At 35.7% G+C, this 19181-nt stretch overlaps 1 protein-coding gene across 5 annotated transcripts in view; it reads right to left on the bottom strand.

Moving 5' to 3' along the window:
* Positions 1-19181, bottom strand: part of ATP2C1 (ATPase secretory pathway Ca2+ transporting 1) — a 102446-nt gene that overhangs the window by 35744 nt on the left and 47521 nt on the right. For all 5 annotated transcript variants that reach the window (XM_027086608.1, XM_027086605.1, XM_027086607.1 and 2 more), the window contains 5 exons: positions 18708-18816; positions 7360-7515; positions 6563-6631; positions 5498-5573; positions 2614-2680 (listed from right to left, as the gene is read on the bottom strand). In XM_027086608.1, coding sequence (XP_026942409.1) covers positions 2614-2680; positions 5498-5573; positions 6563-6631; positions 7360-7515; positions 18708-18816 — 477 coding nt within the window. The remainder of the gene's footprint in view (positions 1-2613; positions 2681-5497; positions 5574-6562; positions 6632-7359; positions 7516-18707; positions 18817-19181) is intronic.

The following is a 19181-nucleotide window of genomic DNA, read 5'->3' as shown; positions in this document are numbered from 1 at the left end:
TTCACTCATTAAAATTCAGGAGTTTGAGAAAATCTAGAGTACCATCATCCAAGCATTCAGTGTTGAGATTACACTTATATGATTCAATTTCACCTTCATCATTAGAGCCTACAGTGGTTGTCTCTTTGCAGTCATCTTCTGGTTTGTCTAATAATTATGAAAATTCTTCTGTCAATTCTTCTTTGCCATTATGGTAAAAAAATTAAAAATTCTGAATTTCTCAATTTTGTTTAATGAATGCAAAAAAATAAACAAAAAAAAAGACTACCAAGATTTTGTCTCCAGACTTTTCTTATACCTTTTAAAATGATAATGTAATGCTTTGGGCAACATAATAAGAAAATTAAAGGATAACAGAATAATAATGATTTATTTATTATTAGAGTAGCCTTATAAGCTACTTATCCTTCTGCTTTCTCATTGTTTTACTCATTTTTAGCACAGTTGGAAATAATTGTTAAAATACTTGCTAGGGGAATAAAACAGCCAAGATGTTTCAACACGCAGGAAAAATAAGTTCACTAAAGATCCCACATGTATTTTAGCACATATAAATGTACAGTAGACCCATATGGTTATTGCAAAATAGAATGAGTTTTATTTTATTTAAAAATTCCTAAATGTTTGGTCCTTTGGAAGATCCTGAGGTAGGAATAAAAGTCATGAGGTATTAATCTTCACAAATAGTCAGAACTGCTCCAAAAAAAAATACTCAAAAACGTGAGTCCAACAGATAATAATATGCCAATGGTTAATAAAATTCATGCCCCATTTTAAATTCATTTCATATTTAACCCAAGGCTCCTTTATACATATTTAAGCCAAGAGTTTCAAGTTGTATTTTTGCTCCTCCAAGGAAAAACTATAGTCCTTCACTGTATCACAAATATCTTTTAACTTCTTATTCATCCTACTTATTCCTTGTACTCCACTTGACTTTTTTTTTAATCCATTGGTTTTTATTCTGAAACTTGAACTATTACTTGCTAGGCCTATTACAGAGCTGTCATCCAGGATTTCTTTTCGTTAGAGGACTAGGTGAGTTCCACTTTTTCTTACACCCTACACAACATCATCTTCCTTTCTTTCACCCTTGTTTTGCTGGAATTCATACAAGAATAGGTAAGGGATAAATTTTTTGATTACTTGCTTATCCATTTGTAATTACCTAAATTGATACTTTGGCTAGACCTAGATTTATAGATTTAAAATCATTTCCCCCCATACTTTAATTGTACTGCCCCACTGTCTTCTAATTTAATCCAATGTTGCTGTGGATGAAGGTTTAGTAAGATCCTTTTTCCCTTCTGTATTTGGTTAAATAAATCTCTAGCTCTGCTCCCTTAGTGACGACAGTATAGCAACTATGTTGCTAGGCAACACTGCCTATGATAAAAGGATCTCCTGACCGATAAATTATCCATGGACTGGGAGAATTATAATTATCTTACAGGAAGCTACAGCTTTGGGTTTCCTGAGTGTGGTGACTCTCATAACTGGGCACATTTCTTGCAGGCATCCTGGAAAGTGTACGTTTCCAGAGATGCTGGCTCCTGTGGATTATGAGGTATTTTAACCCAGGACAGCTCCTGCCCTTACATGGTCACCTCATCTGCTTGTACCTAAGCTGAACTGCTACAGGGACTGCTGTAGCAACTCTCTCAGAAGAGGACGTTGCCCTGTGGTGCTCAGGACACAGGTACCGAGTATGACCTATGAAAGTCTCGTGAGTTGAAAATCTTAGTAGAGCCTAAAAAGACCCTGTGGTGGAAACTGTAGTTGCTAATGAGAAGTATGATACCAGTCTAATTTTCCTTCCTGTACAGATGACCTGACCTGTTTTCTTTAGTCTCACAATGATGTATCTGGGTTGGAGTTTTTTTTGTCCTGCTTGGCATTTGGAGAATCCTTTCAATCTATAAAGATTCATGTCTTGCTTCATTTCTTATATAATTTCTTCTTACCTCTTTTTAAATCTTCTATTACTTAGATATGGCATTTACTGAATTATTCTTTGTCACTTTTATCTCATTCTCTGTTTTAGACTTTTTACTCTATTTTTGGGGAGACCACTTCGACTTTATATCATAGCCTTTAAACTGAATCTTTAATTTCAGCAATCATAACCTTAATATCTTAAAAAAATATATTTTGGTTCTGTGATCCTTTTCTACAGCAATCTGTCTATCATGAATGCAGTTTCTTCACAAATCTCTGAAAATATGAAGGCTTTCTGTTTGTTTTTAATTTTTCATCAATTCTTGCATATTTGGTTTTCCTCTGAGATGGATTATTCAATTTCTATATTGTGGTCTTTCTCTCTCATGCTCCTAGTTTTCAGTTTGGCAATCCTTAATTGTCTATATAAGTATAAAAAAGCAATATTGGATTGATAATACCAGACATGTAGTGTGGGGTTTCTCCACTGCATATACATAGGTTTTCATTTTCCTGGAGCTCATTTCAACATATGAATTCTAAACTATTTAAGTAGAGTTGATATACTCTTATGTGCTCGTATAATACCTCCATAATGGAACATAAGCTATGACTAACAAAGAAATAAGAGCGGCAAAAGAGACTTCAAATTATAAACAAACTATCAGAACTTACCTTACACTAATAGTAAACATTTCCAGGATATCTTTTCCTAGTAACCAGCCAACCAACATGATGATACCTGTAACAGAATCAAACAGCTATTTTTCCCTTTTATATAAAATCACCTGGGCATAGAAGGGATAGAACAGAAAGTTGAGGGCAGCAAAAGTCCCTTGATATAAAAGGGAAAGTTTATCAGATCACAATTATAAAATTTTACAAGAATCCATTAAGCAGGTGAGATTAAATTAAGCTTAAGGTTAAAACTGTGTATGCATGCACACACCTACAGTTTTACCTTTTGTTGCCACTGCTGCCACCCATCCCTTAAAGTAATAATATCTGAGAGTTCCCAATATAAGAGGGGGAAAAAAAGAAGGCAGCATATACATATAGGTTTTCTCTTAACTATGAGGTTCGCAAAAATAAACCCTGGAACTTTACTTCTCATAACTCAATATCCAGACACTGCACATTAAGTTTGTACTACAAACCAAGGAGTACTTAGGACTTGGCTCAACGAATGATATAAGACATTATAAGACAGTCAAAACTGCAATTAACATTTAAAAATTACGACCTTTACAGTGTTTAAAAGTTAAAAACGAATTAACATAAACCAAACAGCTGATTCTTTACTCTCTTCTTTAATCTTTATCTTTGAAAAGAAGGGGGGGCGCAAGGGATGTACCACTGGTTTTGTGAGGAAAAACACTGTATCAGAGTTTTAATAAAATAACTTCGAGACTGTATTCTAGATCAATATGGATATTGAAAACAAGGTTTTCTTCATCTTTCTGCAACTACAAAATAATGATCCAGATCCCATCCCAAATACTATCCTGATAAAAGAAATCTGTCCAGTGAATTATACCAGAGTCCAGCAAACTATACAGTCTATGGCCCTCTTACGTGTTTTTGTAAATAGTTTGTTGGAACACAGCCACACCCATTGTTTGTAAATTGTCTGTGGTTGCTTTTGTGCTGATGGCAAAGTTGAGTATTTCCAACACAGAACGTACGAACCAAAGGCTGAAACATTTACTATCTGGTGCTTTACCAAAAAGTCTGCTGACCCTTGATTTTGATCTTGATCCTTCTCCTATTCCATATACTATCCTAACAAGAAAAATTATGTCCAATGCATTTAAAACCAGGTAACCATAAAGTTGAAAAATTTTTATCACTAAATTTGACGTGGTTTAATGATACAATGTTAATATAAACTGGAAAGATTTAATTGGTTAAATTGCCCTTCAATTTACCAAATTCACTACAAATTCTAAAAAATAAACAGCAATAACCAAATGAAGGGAGCTATGAGAACATACACACCATTTAAACAAAAAGAATGAAATACCTTCCCAGCTTCTACTTTATGTTTATGATAATGAGAAATGGATCAAGAGGATTAATATTTAAGAAGTTATTTCACTGAAACTGTACAGCAGAAATGTTGTCTTAAAATTGCATTGTTATCTTAAAAGCTAGCAAGAAAAATTAAAATAACATATGGAAGAATTAAACAGAGAAGGACTCTCTCACAGAGTTCATCCATGCATCTTTCCGCATGTGCTCTGCTTTTCCAAAAAACATTTTACTTTTCTCTTTAAAAGAAAGAAAGAAACAGAGAAAAGACTCCAAAATTGATGTGTTTAATGTTATGATAAAGATGTTGTGTCAACTCAGTGAATTAAGAATGGACTATGGAATTGATGGTACTAGGATAATTAACTTTTGAGTAACAAAGTAATAACTCTACCTTAAGTCTTATACTAAAATAAATTCTAAATAAAATAGAAAAATTAAGTGTCAAAAGTAAAAACTAAAGTAGTATAGTGATGTTTAAATAACTATAAACAAAAAAACATTCTCCCATATGGGGTTGGGGGAGCCTTTATGAATAGAACACAGACAGAAACTTAACTGCACTAATCATCAACAGGAGGGTGATAAGAATCTCAGGCAAGAGATTGTTTCATTACACACATCTCTCCCCTCCCTACCAAGTTTATTATACAGCCCTCAAAAGCAATTTAAAAATCAGGAGAAAAAAATACTTGTAACTTAAACAACAAAAGGATTAATATCCTAATTACAAAGAGCTGTGACCAATCTAAGACTTATACCACAAAAGAAGAGGGACAAAAGAAATAAACCAGCAGGTCATAAAATAAAAAGGACTAACATACATATGACAAAGTGTTCTGTTTCTTGAATAATGAATTTTGAAATAAAATAATGAGAAGACTTTTCTTCACCTATTAAGTTAGTGACAAAAAAGCTGGCAAGGGTGCTGGAAGAGAGACTTTTATCTTGTTGATGGAGGATATTATTTGGCAATATGAAACAAAAGCCTTTAAAAACATGCCAAAAATTTTTAAATCACACAGATACTCTTTGACCCAATAATTTCACTTTCAGGAATTTATCCTAAGGAAATGAGAGGTGTTTATAATAAGATACCTGCACTGAAGAATCACTTACACAATTTTTTAAAACTTTAAAAACCTACACAAATGTCTAAAAGAGCACTGGCTTTTTATATATGTATACACACACATATTCACACAATGGAATACTATACAACCTTTAAATTTGTTTTAGAAGAGTAGTCATAACACAATACTATCATATTTTATTGAAGACTAGAAAGACAAATACTAAAATGTTTATAGAAATGCTCTTTGATTACAGGAATTACAGAGTTCTATTTTATCTTTGTAGCAAAGGACAACAGCTGGGGATTAGTTTTATAGTTTAAAAAAAAGTAATAGTAGCTGAATAAATGAATGAATGAATGGAATTTTTCTATGTATGGATCTAACTCCCCCTTCCCACTCAAAAAATAAACCTAAGTAAATATAGGAGATATACATACTCACTGTTCTCTTACCTATTATACCAAAGGAGTAAAAGGAAAGTTGTTTTCCTAAGAGGTCCATGCTCTTCTGCAGAGGGGTTTTTGGTGCCTTGACAAATTGGAGAAGAGTGTCACCACAATTACCCAATTACCTAAATTTAGTGAGCTTTACTAGGTGCCAGGGACTCTAAGTGTTTGACACACACACATGCTCGTGCTTAACACACCCATGACATACCCAACTCTCCCTTGAGGTAAGTTTTAGCTCCTTCACTGAGAAAACTGTGAGGCCTAGACTGTTAAAAACCCATTTATTTGAAAAGGTCCGTGCTCTCTATGCCTCTTTGAGGAAAAATCTATTCTCCCTAGCAGTTTCCCCAGGACTTCATTATCATCAGCTGCCCCTCATTTTTCTACTCTTTCTCCTTACAAAGATGCTTGTAACCCAAGTCTTTTTACCCTGTTGGCTCCCTGATCTCTGGCGATCCCTTCACTCCCAAGCTTGGGACGGTTTTACACACTGCATCACATATGGGAGTCTTAGCAGGCTACCTGAGAAATCCAGATAATTTGAGAAGAAAATGATATTTGTAGAATGCAACTTATTTTTTAAATATAAGAAGATATTTTAAATGAGAGAACTAATCTTCAATATCCTTCAACAAGGGTATCTTCCAAGTTATTTCACTTTGCAATCTTTTTTTCTCCAGATACTTGGAATTATGTAAAGTTGGGAATTTTGGTAGAAGACATGTTCTAAAGTACAAATATACTATTTAGTAATCTTTAAATTTAATATGATAAAGCTAATTTCTAAAAATAATAAGCCTTATAAATAACTGGCTAAACCTTCTTCTCCTATGAACAATGAATAAACATCAGAATATTTCAAATATTAAAGTGTTAATTCAAACCCTTCCAATTACAGGCTTTCCACTTATGATTTTAAGCACAGACAACTGAGTAATATTCTGAATAAAATATTACTTCTAAAATTAACAAAATAATCCTCCAATATTCTCTTTTCCTCTACTTACAATGGAAAATATTTCGGATTTGAAACTCAAACATCATTAACAAACTAAGTTTGTTACTTACTTCCTCTGCCTGCATCATTTTAAAAACCTCTCCAAATTCAGAATTTTCTCCTGTTCCAATGACAATACCCTAAAGGGAAAAACAAGAAAACATATTTACATTCAGATGGAATCAACCTCTCTCAACCAAAGAACAAAACCCCTTCATTCCCTTTCTCCAAAGCCACCCACAGTCAAGATGTCTGACATACGTATCCAAGGTTCCCTCAGCAAATTTACTTTTGATGTTACTACAGATCCTTGAAAACAAACATCTCATTAAACTTATTACTGACTCAATTCTGTGGCCCATTTTTTTGTCTATGTTAATATTTCTGAAATTTGAACCTTTCTTATACTCAGTAGAGACATTTAATGTAGTTTCCCTCTCAAATGCTACTGAATGATGCCTTACATTTGTGTAATATTAAAATCCAGGAAATAAAATATTTGAAATCAATCAGTAGGAGAGTGATATGTAGTCTGAATATTATAGCCAGTATCATATCAACTAAATTGAAATTTTATTTAACCAATGGTGAACATATCCACAAGCCAAAAAAAAAGAAAAGAACAGGTACTGAGGGCTATGCTTTTACAGGATCCACTACCTGGTAAATGGCAGAACTATGGATGTATTATAACTCAGGGACACGGCTTCTCCTTAGCCTCACAAATATCTGCCAAGGATCAGGTTCAATTCTGCCATTTCTTCGCCATATATTTTTAAAAGCTCCACATAAAACTAGCCAAAAAAGAACTGAGGAAATGGTTGAAAACAAAGGAACTGCTATCTTGAAAACGAGAAAGAAAATTTACCTTTGCTTTGCCACATCTGACCAGTGTTCCCATGAAGGCAATGTTACTTCTTGATGCAAGATCTCCATTAGTGGCAGCCGGCTGAGGAGCTGTCACCTTAGAACAAGGTGTTGTCTCTCCTGTCAAGCTGGACTCATCAATGGAAAGATCCACAGCCTTGGGGAACATAAAGCACTCCAGTAAGTTCAAGTTTGAAGACTCTCTCTGCTAAACTTAACATCTAAGGAGTCTGTAACCATCACTGCTTCCACAAATATCCTCCCTTCTATAAATTAACCGAATCTTTTATCACATCCATTACTTTAAGACAGTAGACTGGAATAGGTACAACCATATTTAAAAACAAAGCTAGGGGGGGCTTCCCTGGTGGCGCAGTGGTTGAGAGTCCGCTTGCCGATGCAGGGGACATGGGTTCGTGCCCCGGTCCGGGAAGATCCCACATGCCGCAGAGCAGCTAGGCCCATGAGCCATGGCCACTGAGCCTGCTGCTCCGCAACGGGAGAGGCCACAGCAGTGAGAGGCTCGCGTACCGCAAAAAAAAAAAAAAAAAAAAGAAAGAAAAAGAAGCTAGGGACTTCCCTGGTGGCGCAGTGGTTAAGAATCTGTCTGACAATGCAAGGGACATGGGTTCAAGCCCTGGTCCGGGAAGATCTCATATGCCACGGAGCAACTAGGCCAGTGTGCCACAACTACTGAGGCTGTGCTCTAGAGCCCGTGAGCCACAACTACTGAAGCCCATGCGCCTAGAGCCTGTGCTCCGCAACAAGAGAAGCCACCTCAATGAGAAGCCTGTGCACCACAAGAAGAGTAACCCCTCCCCCTCGCAGCAACTAGAGAAGGCCCACACACAGCAACGAAGACCCGATGCAGCCAAAAAAAAAAAGAAGCTAAATCAACAAAATCTACTACAAAGTAGACAGAACCATGAGACAAAATTAGCCTAAACTTCCAAATACAACTAGGGAAAAGGAGACACTAGCTGAGACAATCTTTATTTAGAGAAAACTCGACTCTCATGAGTTTTCTAAAATTATTTCCTAACTTTGCCATATCCTGAAGTCCTGAAAATGGGTTTGACAGATTTAAACCAACTATAACAGAAGAGAAATACGACTGAAAGATATAAAAGGTACTGAGAAATAAATAATTTCATCATTTTGGGTTTAATTTTCATGAAATTGTTCTTGCTATACATCCCTATATTTATTCTAAATTTATGTCAGCAAGAATCAAAAATGTATATAAATGTTTCCATGCAGATCATGAATATCATATCACCATCCAACTCTGCAATGGGTTCAATACTGAAGGCTGCACTCCTAACACAATTAAGAATTCACCTACCCAAGCATGAAAAAAAAAAAATCATCATTTTATATGTGGAAAATACTGCAGATGTGACCTGGCTCTGTTTCTAAGTATGGCCCACAGAACAACAGTTCCAAGGATGTTAATAGGCATTGTGTATAGTGTTATAGATGGATGATCATTGATAAACCGACACACACATATATACACATACATACAAGGGAGGAGTACTCTGGTCAAGGAAGTTTTAGAAACACTGTGTTAAGAATTAAACAGCTCCCCCTACCATAGTGCTTCTCAAAACTTACAATGCACCAGCGTGAGGCACCTCAACAGGATTACAGATACAGCAGGGGTTGTGGAAGTGTGGTCTTAGCAGAATCAGCATCACCTCTAACACCTCAGAGCTTGTTAAGAAATTCACTGCCCTACCGCAAACAAGGAGGTGGGGAGAGTGAACCTAACAGACTGCAATTTACAAGCCCTCCAAGTAATTCTGATGTTGCACTCAGGTTTCAGAATCAACAGAAGAGTGTTTTCCAAACATCTTTGATCCATTTTATTCCAGAAGCTCTAGTTCAAGGATCATTAGGAGGCTCTTTGGGAAACTAGAAACTAGTTCATGATTTTACTCATTTTATAGGTTCATTCACTCACCTAAGCAACATTTACTGACTACCTTAACTATGTACCAGGCACTGGGTTAGATCCTAGAAAGAAAACAAGATAAGAAAATGAACCCAGAGCAGTTTAATGTGCAGTTTCACTGCTATTATAAACTGAGCTGGTGTTCTGATTTGGGCCTCCTGATTGACAATTCCTACTATGTACCAAGTACTCTAAATTTAAATCCTGTTTTTTCTTTTTTGTGGGGTGGGGAAGGGGAATAAATCTCATCTATTTAAATGGTTATTTTGTTATGACCATAAATACCTTAAAAAATCTCACAGAAAATAATTATTAAAAATTGAGTTCATGAATTCTTTCTCCCCATCTACATAATAAAACTTTTGATTTGATCAATGTCATTGATTCATTCATTAAAAAGTATTTATTAATACTTATAATATGCCAGGTTCTGTACTATATCATACAGAGTGAGAATCAGCAGTAAACAAAGTTTACTGCTGCCCTCAACTTTCATTCTAATGGGAAATTGATTTGAAAAAATAAACAAGAGTGGATAATATAATGCTTGATAGTGAGGGAAAAAACATGGTAAGAATGGAGAGTGACATTTAGATAGAAAGAGAACATCTCTCAAAAGCAGATGACCCTTTTGCAGAGCCCTGACTGGTGTGAGGGCCCCACGGTTGGGCCATAATCAGGGAGGAAGGATTCTAGGCAAAAGGAGCACAAAGTACAAAGCCTGTAGGGGCAGGAACATGCTAGGTGCGTTCCTGTGCTAGGCAGGCATATGACACTGCAAATATAATCAAGTTTATAACATTAGATCATAAAGTTTAAGAATGTTCAGGATAAAAATAAATTATATCATACAACTCCAGAGAGACCAAACTGTGTTAGCATTTCCTGAAAGTTTAATACCATGTAAATGTGATAGATTTTAGTATCAAAATAGGCTTATAAAAAGTATTCCTTAAAACACAGATCTGACAGTCTTTAGAAGTCTTTAGAAGGCTTCCCATTTTATATAATTATGTATGCAAAGATAAGCCAGGTAAATTTGCATTCATTACTTCACCACAACTACAGATTCAAAAAAAGAACACCTGCCATGTTCAAAAGCAATGAATTTTTTTTATTAAAAGAACACAGTTATTTGACTCTTCTTCCCAAATTAATCTTAGGTCTATATAATTTTTCACACTAACACATTTATTACCAAGTAAGAAAAAAGTTAGATCTTTCTTCAAAGATGATGCTAATACTAAAAGCAGTCAGTTGACACTTCCTTGCTCACTATCTGCTAGGCACCATGCTACACACCTATACTAAGTTATCTACTAACAGCTACTTAGCTACTAGCAACTCCAATGAGGCAAGCACTAGTAGTATTATCCCTATTTTACAGACATACTGAAGGATTAAGTGCCTCACCCAACATCACACAGCTTATAAACTATGGAGACGAAACCCAAACGTTAACAAATTAACTCCTATTCTTCTAAATTACAAAAGTCAACAAATAGTTTATTTTGTTTAGCAAGTTCCTCTTTAATGCTTGTTACAAAAATCAGAACTGCTTGTAATTTTCTAAGCTCTTAGTAAGAAAAACCTGCTAATATTTAAAAACAAATACTTGTATACAAGCTATAGAACTCCTTTCTCTGTGAGAAAGTTGAAATTTATGTTTTCCCACTGAAGAATTTTTACTTCAAATGTAAATCTTAAACAAGGATAAATACTAACATTAGGTGGTTGTCAAGGAATACAAATATAATCTGACTTTTTAAAAAGAGGGGGGAAGCATGGCTTTTATTGACTCTGTCAGGGACCCAGCTCTTCACTGTCAGCCTCAGCAGGGCAACAACCATTTAAGAGTAAGAATTTTTGTTCAAATCAGGTTTTTCTACAGAAAACAGGCATGTAATTTTTTGTACAATAACAATCAGCCCTGTGTTAGTATACAAACTAATGTGGAAGGAAAGGGAGCTTTGTTTGGGTCCTTATCTTTTTTTCCTATATAATTATAAATCTGTTAAAATTAACAACACATTATTAATGAAATTTGTCTAAATCATACATTGTAGCATAGCTCTCAACTGTCCCTTGAACAAGACTATTTTCTAAGTGACAAGTTAGTTTCTCCTAATGGTGACTGCAAGTTTTCGCAGGAAGCAGTTTTGAGAGAGTAAGGGGAAGGAAGTCATTTCTAGGAAGGGTGGTACCTTAATAAAGTAGGCAAGCCTAATTATTACACTTTAACAAGTCACAATTTAATTCACCTGAGAAGAAAGACATTAGAGTCATTTATCCATTGCATTCATGAGAGAAAGGTTAGGATAAAATTAAGTCAAAGAATCAGCCAGCTCCATGCCTTCCATCCAAGTTTAAACATAAAACCTTCAGAAAAGCTGTTAATAAGGAAACTGATTATGTTTCTCTTCATTCTTCCTCAGGCACAATGGTGGAGGTGTAAATAATACACAACACAGTTCAAAAAGCAGAATGTAAATAAGAATCAAGATGCATACATAATCCCACAATCTGAATATTTAACACCTACAGAATTTAAATGGTTGAAAATAACTCACAGGATTATTCCTATAAAACATTAGGCAGAAATAAGGTAAATGCCAAAGTCACAAAGGTTTCCTGGAAAGCAAAAAGTGACTGCTTAAAAAAATTACAGTTAATATGGTACAATTGGTAACTACAAATAAGTTCATAAACTAAAGAACATCTTAGTATCCTGTATGCTGCTAGGTTAATCACCTCTAGTCCAGAATTAAAAGCAAATCAGAAATGGATTTCTTTCCCCAGAAATGAATCTTCCAAAATATTCATCTGCAACTGCCTGATCATGATAAAATTTCTTACTTATGCTCTCAAAAATTAAGATTCCTCTTACTGTTTATTCAAATGAAGGAAAATATAATTAAAAATTCTTCATGAGCTCTAGCTTATTAATCAAAGGCCAACTGACCAAGTGTTACATGAAATCAATTTTATCCCATGGTAAATGCTTGCAAACTTGACTTAAGAGTATGGATTCAGGGACTTCCCTGGTGGTGCAGGGGTTAAGAATCCGCCTGCCAATGCAGGGGACACAGATTCGACCCCTGGTCCAAGAAGATCCCACATGCCGCGGAGCAACTAAGCCCATGTGCCACAACTACTGAGCCTGCACTCTAGAGCTGCCCCCAAGCCACAACTACTGAGCCTGTGTGCCACAACTACTGAAGCCCGCACGCCTAGAGCCCATGCTCCACAAGAGAAGCCATTGCAATGAGAAGCCCGTGCACCGCAACAAAGAGTAGCCCCCCGCCCACCGCAACTAGAGAAAGCCCACGTGCAGCAACACAAAGTGTACATTCAGTGCTTCTTACTTAAAAAAAAAAAAAAGTACAGATTGAACTTGATCAAGTTGTCAATAATTTAAAGGCAAATATTTAAATTTGGTTAACAATGATTTATAGGATATTTCAGTAAGACTATTAAAAGGAACAAAATTTCAAAAGGGGACCTATTTTTGCAACAGTCCTTTCCTACTAATGTAAAATGATACTCTTAAAACAAAGACACTAAGTCTCACTTCTAACCCACCCATATTGTCTTTTTAAATTCTAGTGACTGAGGAAAAAAAGAGTTCTTTCTCATCAGCATTTTAAAATGAATAGCATTGCTCAGCTCACAATAGTTTTTAACCACTGAACTATAAAAATCAGACAACAAAACACTAAGCAGAGCTCCACTTATACAATCTTAGAGAACCAGCACTCCTATTGCTCTAAGTATGGAATGGTTTTCTCAGCTGTATGATACTATTAAAGAAAAATACATCTTTTCCAAAGTCAAACACAAGTGATTATATCAAATAGCTTTTAGTGAATATGAATGTTTCCACATCCCACAAATACAACATACACCTTTTCCAACATTCTAGTCAATTTCTTTCAACAGCTAATTTAAAATCTCTACTTCCTAAGATGTTTGTAAATTGCTTTTTTACAAGTATGTATATGTTTAATAATTCAGAAATTTAAAAGTGAAGTTTCAGTGATAAATCACAATAAGGAGGGAGCAACATACTGTAAATCAATTTATCAAATTTACCTGCCAAAAAAATACACTGAAGTCAATATAAAAACTTACAACTCAGGAGTAACATCACAGAAAATAGTGGAGCATGGCACTCAAACAACTGGTCCCTCCACTAAAAACTCATAAGCTGGCAAAAACTAACAGAATAAACTCTGGAATAAAAAAGCAAACAGAGAAATGCTTGAGAAGAAAAAGGCATTTTTATTTGCCTGTCTGCTACGCCCCATTCCCAAGAGAAGCAACAATAGCTGTGGGGATGGAAGCTTCTGTTCCTGGACCCTGCTCCTAAAATACTATAGTTGTGTGTTTTGACCTGTCTGGCAGTTCTCTGAAGGACTGGTGCAGAGGCTGACCTTTAATTCACATCCTGACTCCAGCTAGAGTAGCTTTCCAGGTATCTGCCAAAAGATTAAAGACATATACTAGCAGGCAAACCACAGAACAGGGCAAGCAGCAGACACAACCAAAAGACTGAAAAGGAAGAGACTAAGGTGGAAGTTCTTTGAAGAAATAATGGCTTGGAAGGGCTACCACATATACCAGGGAAGACAAAGTGTAAAATGCATACCAATTTAAGCATTATAAGAGTCCTAGAAGAAAAAAAACTAGAAATGGGCAGAAAGAATATCTGAAGAAATATTGGATGAAAACTTCCCAAATTTAATGAAAGACAGGAATCTATACATCAAAGAAGACAAATACACTCCAAACAGGATAAACTCATAAACGTCTACACTGAGAGATATTATAACCAAACTGCTGAAAGACAAAGACAGAATCTTGAAAACAGCAAGAGCAAAGCAACTTATCACGTACAAGGGATTCTCAATAAGATTAGCATCCCATTTCTTATCAGAAACCATGGCAGCTAGAAGCAGTAGAATAACATATTTAAAGTGCTTAAAAAAAAATCAAAGAGAATTCTATATCCAGCAAAACTATCTTTCAAAAATGAAAAATCAAGACATTCCCATTTAAACAAAAATTGGGTTTGAAAAAAAAAGTGGCAACTGTACCCTGTATGTAGATTTTGAAGACAGTTTCAAAGAATGATATGGGCTAGTAACACTAACACATGAGCCACAAAAGAAAGTATCAACAGAATTAATCATTCAGTACTCCAAGTGAAGGAAAATCTTGGTACATTTCAGGCAATATTTTGTGTTTAGTTAAAAACTTGTAGCTAAGAGGTAAAATATTTTCAACAGCCAAAAGAAATCCTCTTTTCCTCTGACTCTTACATTGTTTTCTCTTACAAAGAATTCTTTGTTCAAATTTTGATATAGACTTTACCTGGAACATTATGGAAAATATGTTATGTTTCCAAAAAGGCAAAATGTACTGTTATGTAGGTATGTATAGTCTATAAGATTGCTTCATCTAAAGTCACTGTCTGACCAATCCCTTGGCTGCCCCCAATTAACTAGCCAGAGGTCTCTCTTCTGAACTACTACTAAAAAATTAAAATAAAAATCCTAAGGGAAAAAACTGGAGAACATGCCCATAGCTCAATTCCTCTAAGTTTTACTATCCCAGCTCCACAAATAATTCTAAGGTTCCTATGCTGGTAAGCTTACTGCCACCAACACATATTCGCTCATTCCTTGGCCATGGAAAACTGACTCCGGCAAGAAAACCAAATACAGAAATCCTTAAGTTATCAATATTAATCTTCTTTAAAAAGGGTTTTACAAAAGATAGGCTCAGCCTGCTATGGACTGAATTCTGTCCCCCCAAAATTCATGCTGAAGCCCTAAACTCCAATGTAATGTGATGATAACTGGAGATAGGGTCTTGGGAGGTAATCAGAGTTAAAGAAGGTAATGTGGATGAGGCCCACATAATGGGATCAGTGGCTTTGTAAGAGGAAGAGGGATCACTCTCTCTACCATATGAAGACATAGCAAAAAGACTGCAAGACAAAAGAGCACCCTCACCAACAACCCAATTCTGCCAGACCCTGACTGTGGACTTCCCAGCACCCAGAACCATAAGATATAAACATCTATTGTTTAAGCCACCCAGTCTATTGTATTTTATTACAGCAGCCTGAATTGACTTAAGACACAGCCAGAAAATACCAGATAAAAGTTATATAGCAGTGAGTCACTGAACTTGCTGACAAGATGCTACTACAGGCCCACGCAAGAATTACAGCCAAAGTCTGAACCACTGAAATTATGACAGGAACCCTAGAGTTGCAGCAATGACAATGCTGAAGTGACAACCTTGGCCACGGGCCATGTCCACACGAAAAGAACTATACTGCAAAAGTCCTACGCTTACTTTTTCCAAAGTGAAATCCATGTGCTTTATCTGTGAAAAATTAATAATAGCCCAAGGATAACTGAGGAGTCTTCTGTTTCCTTTATACTCTAACAAAGAGTTTGTTTCATGTAGGAACATCAAATAACCAGCTAGCCTTACATAATCATTCACCACAACCAAATTCAGCAAACAACACTCCAATAAGCCAATTTAATTACAAAAAGTTAGTAACCTGTGTCCAAAAGAGAATTTCACCTTATCAGCTTTCTTATGTCTTCGGTCAGTACATTTAAATCTAGAAGCGGCAGGAAAGGCTCAATTCTTTTAGGAATGTTGTCTCAATCTACTATCAAAGTAGTTGCAAAAACATGCCTCTGGTACCAGGTAGGGGAGAGAAGTGACAGAAGAAATTAAAGATGTTCAACTATATATGTAAAGTGGATTAACTGGAACAAAATCAACCTAAGCACAGCACTGCCAAATAAAACGTGCTGATGAAGTGTCTGAAAAGTTAACAAGTAGGGGGAAAACAATCAAAACTAATCAATTACTCCACAAAGCATACACTTCTAATTTTTACATCATCAAGCTTTAAAATGTCAAAAATCCCTCTTATTAAACTCACAGTAAGTCTTCGATATATATTTGCTGAATGGATAAAATATGTACTAATCCATATTCTGACAAGTATTTTTCTATATGAGAAATTAATTTCAATTATCTGAGATAATTCTCAATTAACCCTTGTTTAAATGAAACCCTTAAATACTTTACTAAGTCAAATGGTGTTTTAAAGCTTCTGTGTCGTTATATTGCTCAAATTGTTCAAACAATGGGAAAATCATCTTCTAACTATCCCACTGAGGAGGTCTGCTTCTGAATTAGAAGAGAAGCACTCCATAATAAATGGTGACAAAAACTTCATGGATTCAAGTTAGGGTTCTTTGGGGGAGGGGAAGATGATTTATATCAAGTGACAGGCCTACTACATCTCTAAGGAAGAATAATTCAAGGTCTTATCATTAACCAAATATTAGGGATAGGAGGAAGGGACAAGAAGTGAGTAAAAAAGATACAAAAAGACCTACTAAGGGGAGAAAGAAGGTAATAAAGTAAAATTAACATTCCCAATACTTGCTGTATTGTGTTATTTGCACTCAACAATTAAAGCAATCTGATATCTTTCTAAGGATAAATTTTAAGTATTTGGAAGAAAGACCTTTCTTTATTTCAAGATTAAATGAAGCTTGTACTTATAACTCCAAATGTTCTTCAGGCTTTCCATAACCTCCACATGAGAATGCTCATGTTTTGGGACACACTAGGTATTCAAAGAATGTCAGCTCTGTACATGTCAATTCCAATAACAGATGAGACTGGCATTCTCATGGGCTATGAGGGCTTCTTATACTAGGTGCCTTACTCCATCCCTTCAACATATTCTACACACGGTGGCAGGATTAAACGTAACATCATTGCCAGCTAGGTATAACCTTCAAAGCTAAATCCCAACCAATAAAATCTGCAGTGGAGCTTCATATCCAAGGCCCCCTGATTCTACCATATGTTTTCTATCTTTAACATACTGCAGCTCTAATCACATACCAGAACACTCACAGGGATCTACATACAGCTGCTGCTGCATCTTTGTTCAGTACTACCCTTCGTTTATGACCACCAGAGCAATGTTGTCTGAGGCATGCTCATTTCACTCAAATCAGAAGTAACCTCTCCCTTCTCTAAATTTTCTACTCCATTCTTTGTAGTTCTCGTTCACTTACGCAGTTCTATCTTATCTTATGGTGATTTGTGTATGCCGACAGTCTGCTCTCTGAGGGCAAGAGCTCTATCACACCATCTTTGTGTCTCCCACAATGCCTAACACTCATTTCCATAAAGATCTGCTGATTTACTACATGGATACCTCAAAAGACTCTATGGGAAAAACAGATATATTTTAAGGGGAAAAAAAATGTTTAGATATGTCACTGTTTTAAATTGCATTTGCTTTTTATAACACTTTGATAATCTCAGTGTTTTAAGTGAATACTTAATCCATTTACAATTAAAATAAGCACTAATACAGTGGGGTTCTATAGCTCTTCCTACTATTTGTTCTCTATTTGACCCATCTATTTATTCTATGTTCCTATTTCTGTTCCTTTCTTATTGTTTGCCTTCTTTTAGATTAGAAAAGTTGTTTCCTTTCTTTATTAAATTACTTATACATCTGTTACTATTCTTTAATTTTTTTATTTTTATTGAAGTATAGTTGATTTACAATGTTGTGTTAATTTCTGCTGTACAACAAAGTGATTCAGTTATACATATATATACATTATTTTTCCATATTGTTTTCCATTATAGTTTATTACAGGATACTGAATATAGTTCTCTGTGCTATACAGGACCCTGTTGTTTATCCATTCTATATATAATAGTTTGTGTCTTCTAACCCCAAACTCCCAGTCCATCCCTCCCCTACCCCCCACCCCCACCTTGGCAACCACAAGCCTTTTCTCTATGTCTGTGAGTCTGTTTCTGTTTTGTAGATAAGTTCATTTGTGTCCTATTTTAGATCCCACATATAAGTGATATCATATGATACTTGTCTTTTTCTTTCTGACTTACTCACTTAGCATGATAATCTCTAGGTCCATTGCTGCAAATGGCATTATTTCATTCTCCTTATGGCTGAGTAATATTCCATTGTATATATGTACCACATCTTCTTTAGCCATTCCTCTGTCAGTGGACATTTAGGTTGTTTCTATGTCTTGGCTATTGTAAATAGTGCTACTATGAACATAGAGGTGCATGTAACTTTTTGAATTAAGAGTTTTGTCTGGATATATTCTCTAGCCCCTTCTACCATGTGAGGACATAGCAAGAAGGCACCAGCTATGAACCAGAAAAAGGGTCTTCCCCAGGATGCGACCATGCTGGTGCCTTGATCCTGGACTTCCAGCCACCGGGACTGTGAGAAATACATTTATGTGTTATTTTGTTACAGCTGCTCAAACAGACTAAGACATCAAACTCACCTCAAACAAGCGCAAGTCAGCAGGAACTCTGTCCCCAACAGAAAGGCAAACTGTATCACCTGGAACCAAGTCTCGTGCAAGTGTATGTTCCAATTTTCCTTCACGCACACTGTAACATGAAACAGAAACAACCACAGAGGAAGAAAGCAAGCCAGGCCACTTATTTGAAGAAATTCCTTCCAGTAGGCTTGCTTGAGGGAAAATATATTGCATTATCACCACTTCTAAGGAGATAAGTCAAATACAGAAACCAAGAAAAGACTTACTCTTGTGCTCTTGATAATTAAGATGCTCAGATGAATTAAAAAAAAAAAAAACAAAGCACTGGAAAAGCTATCCAGTTGCTCAAATGTAAAATGCGAAAACTGTAGCAACCTTCTCAATCACCAGGGTCTGATTATACATCACTGCACCCACAACAGTGCTTGGCACATAGTCACACACAGAAAGTATCTGTTGAATAAATCCATGTCT

The sequence above is a fragment of the Aethalodelphis obliquidens genome, unplaced genomic scaffold (assembly GCF_003676395.1).
Source record: "Aethalodelphis obliquidens isolate GAN/ISIS:26980383/991018 unplaced genomic scaffold, ASM367639v1 scaffold56, whole genome shotgun sequence".
In the NCBI taxonomy this organism is placed as follows: Eukaryota; Metazoa; Chordata; class Mammalia; order Artiodactyla; family Delphinidae; genus Aethalodelphis; species Aethalodelphis obliquidens.
This window is presented reverse-complemented; position numbering and strand designations above follow the sequence as displayed.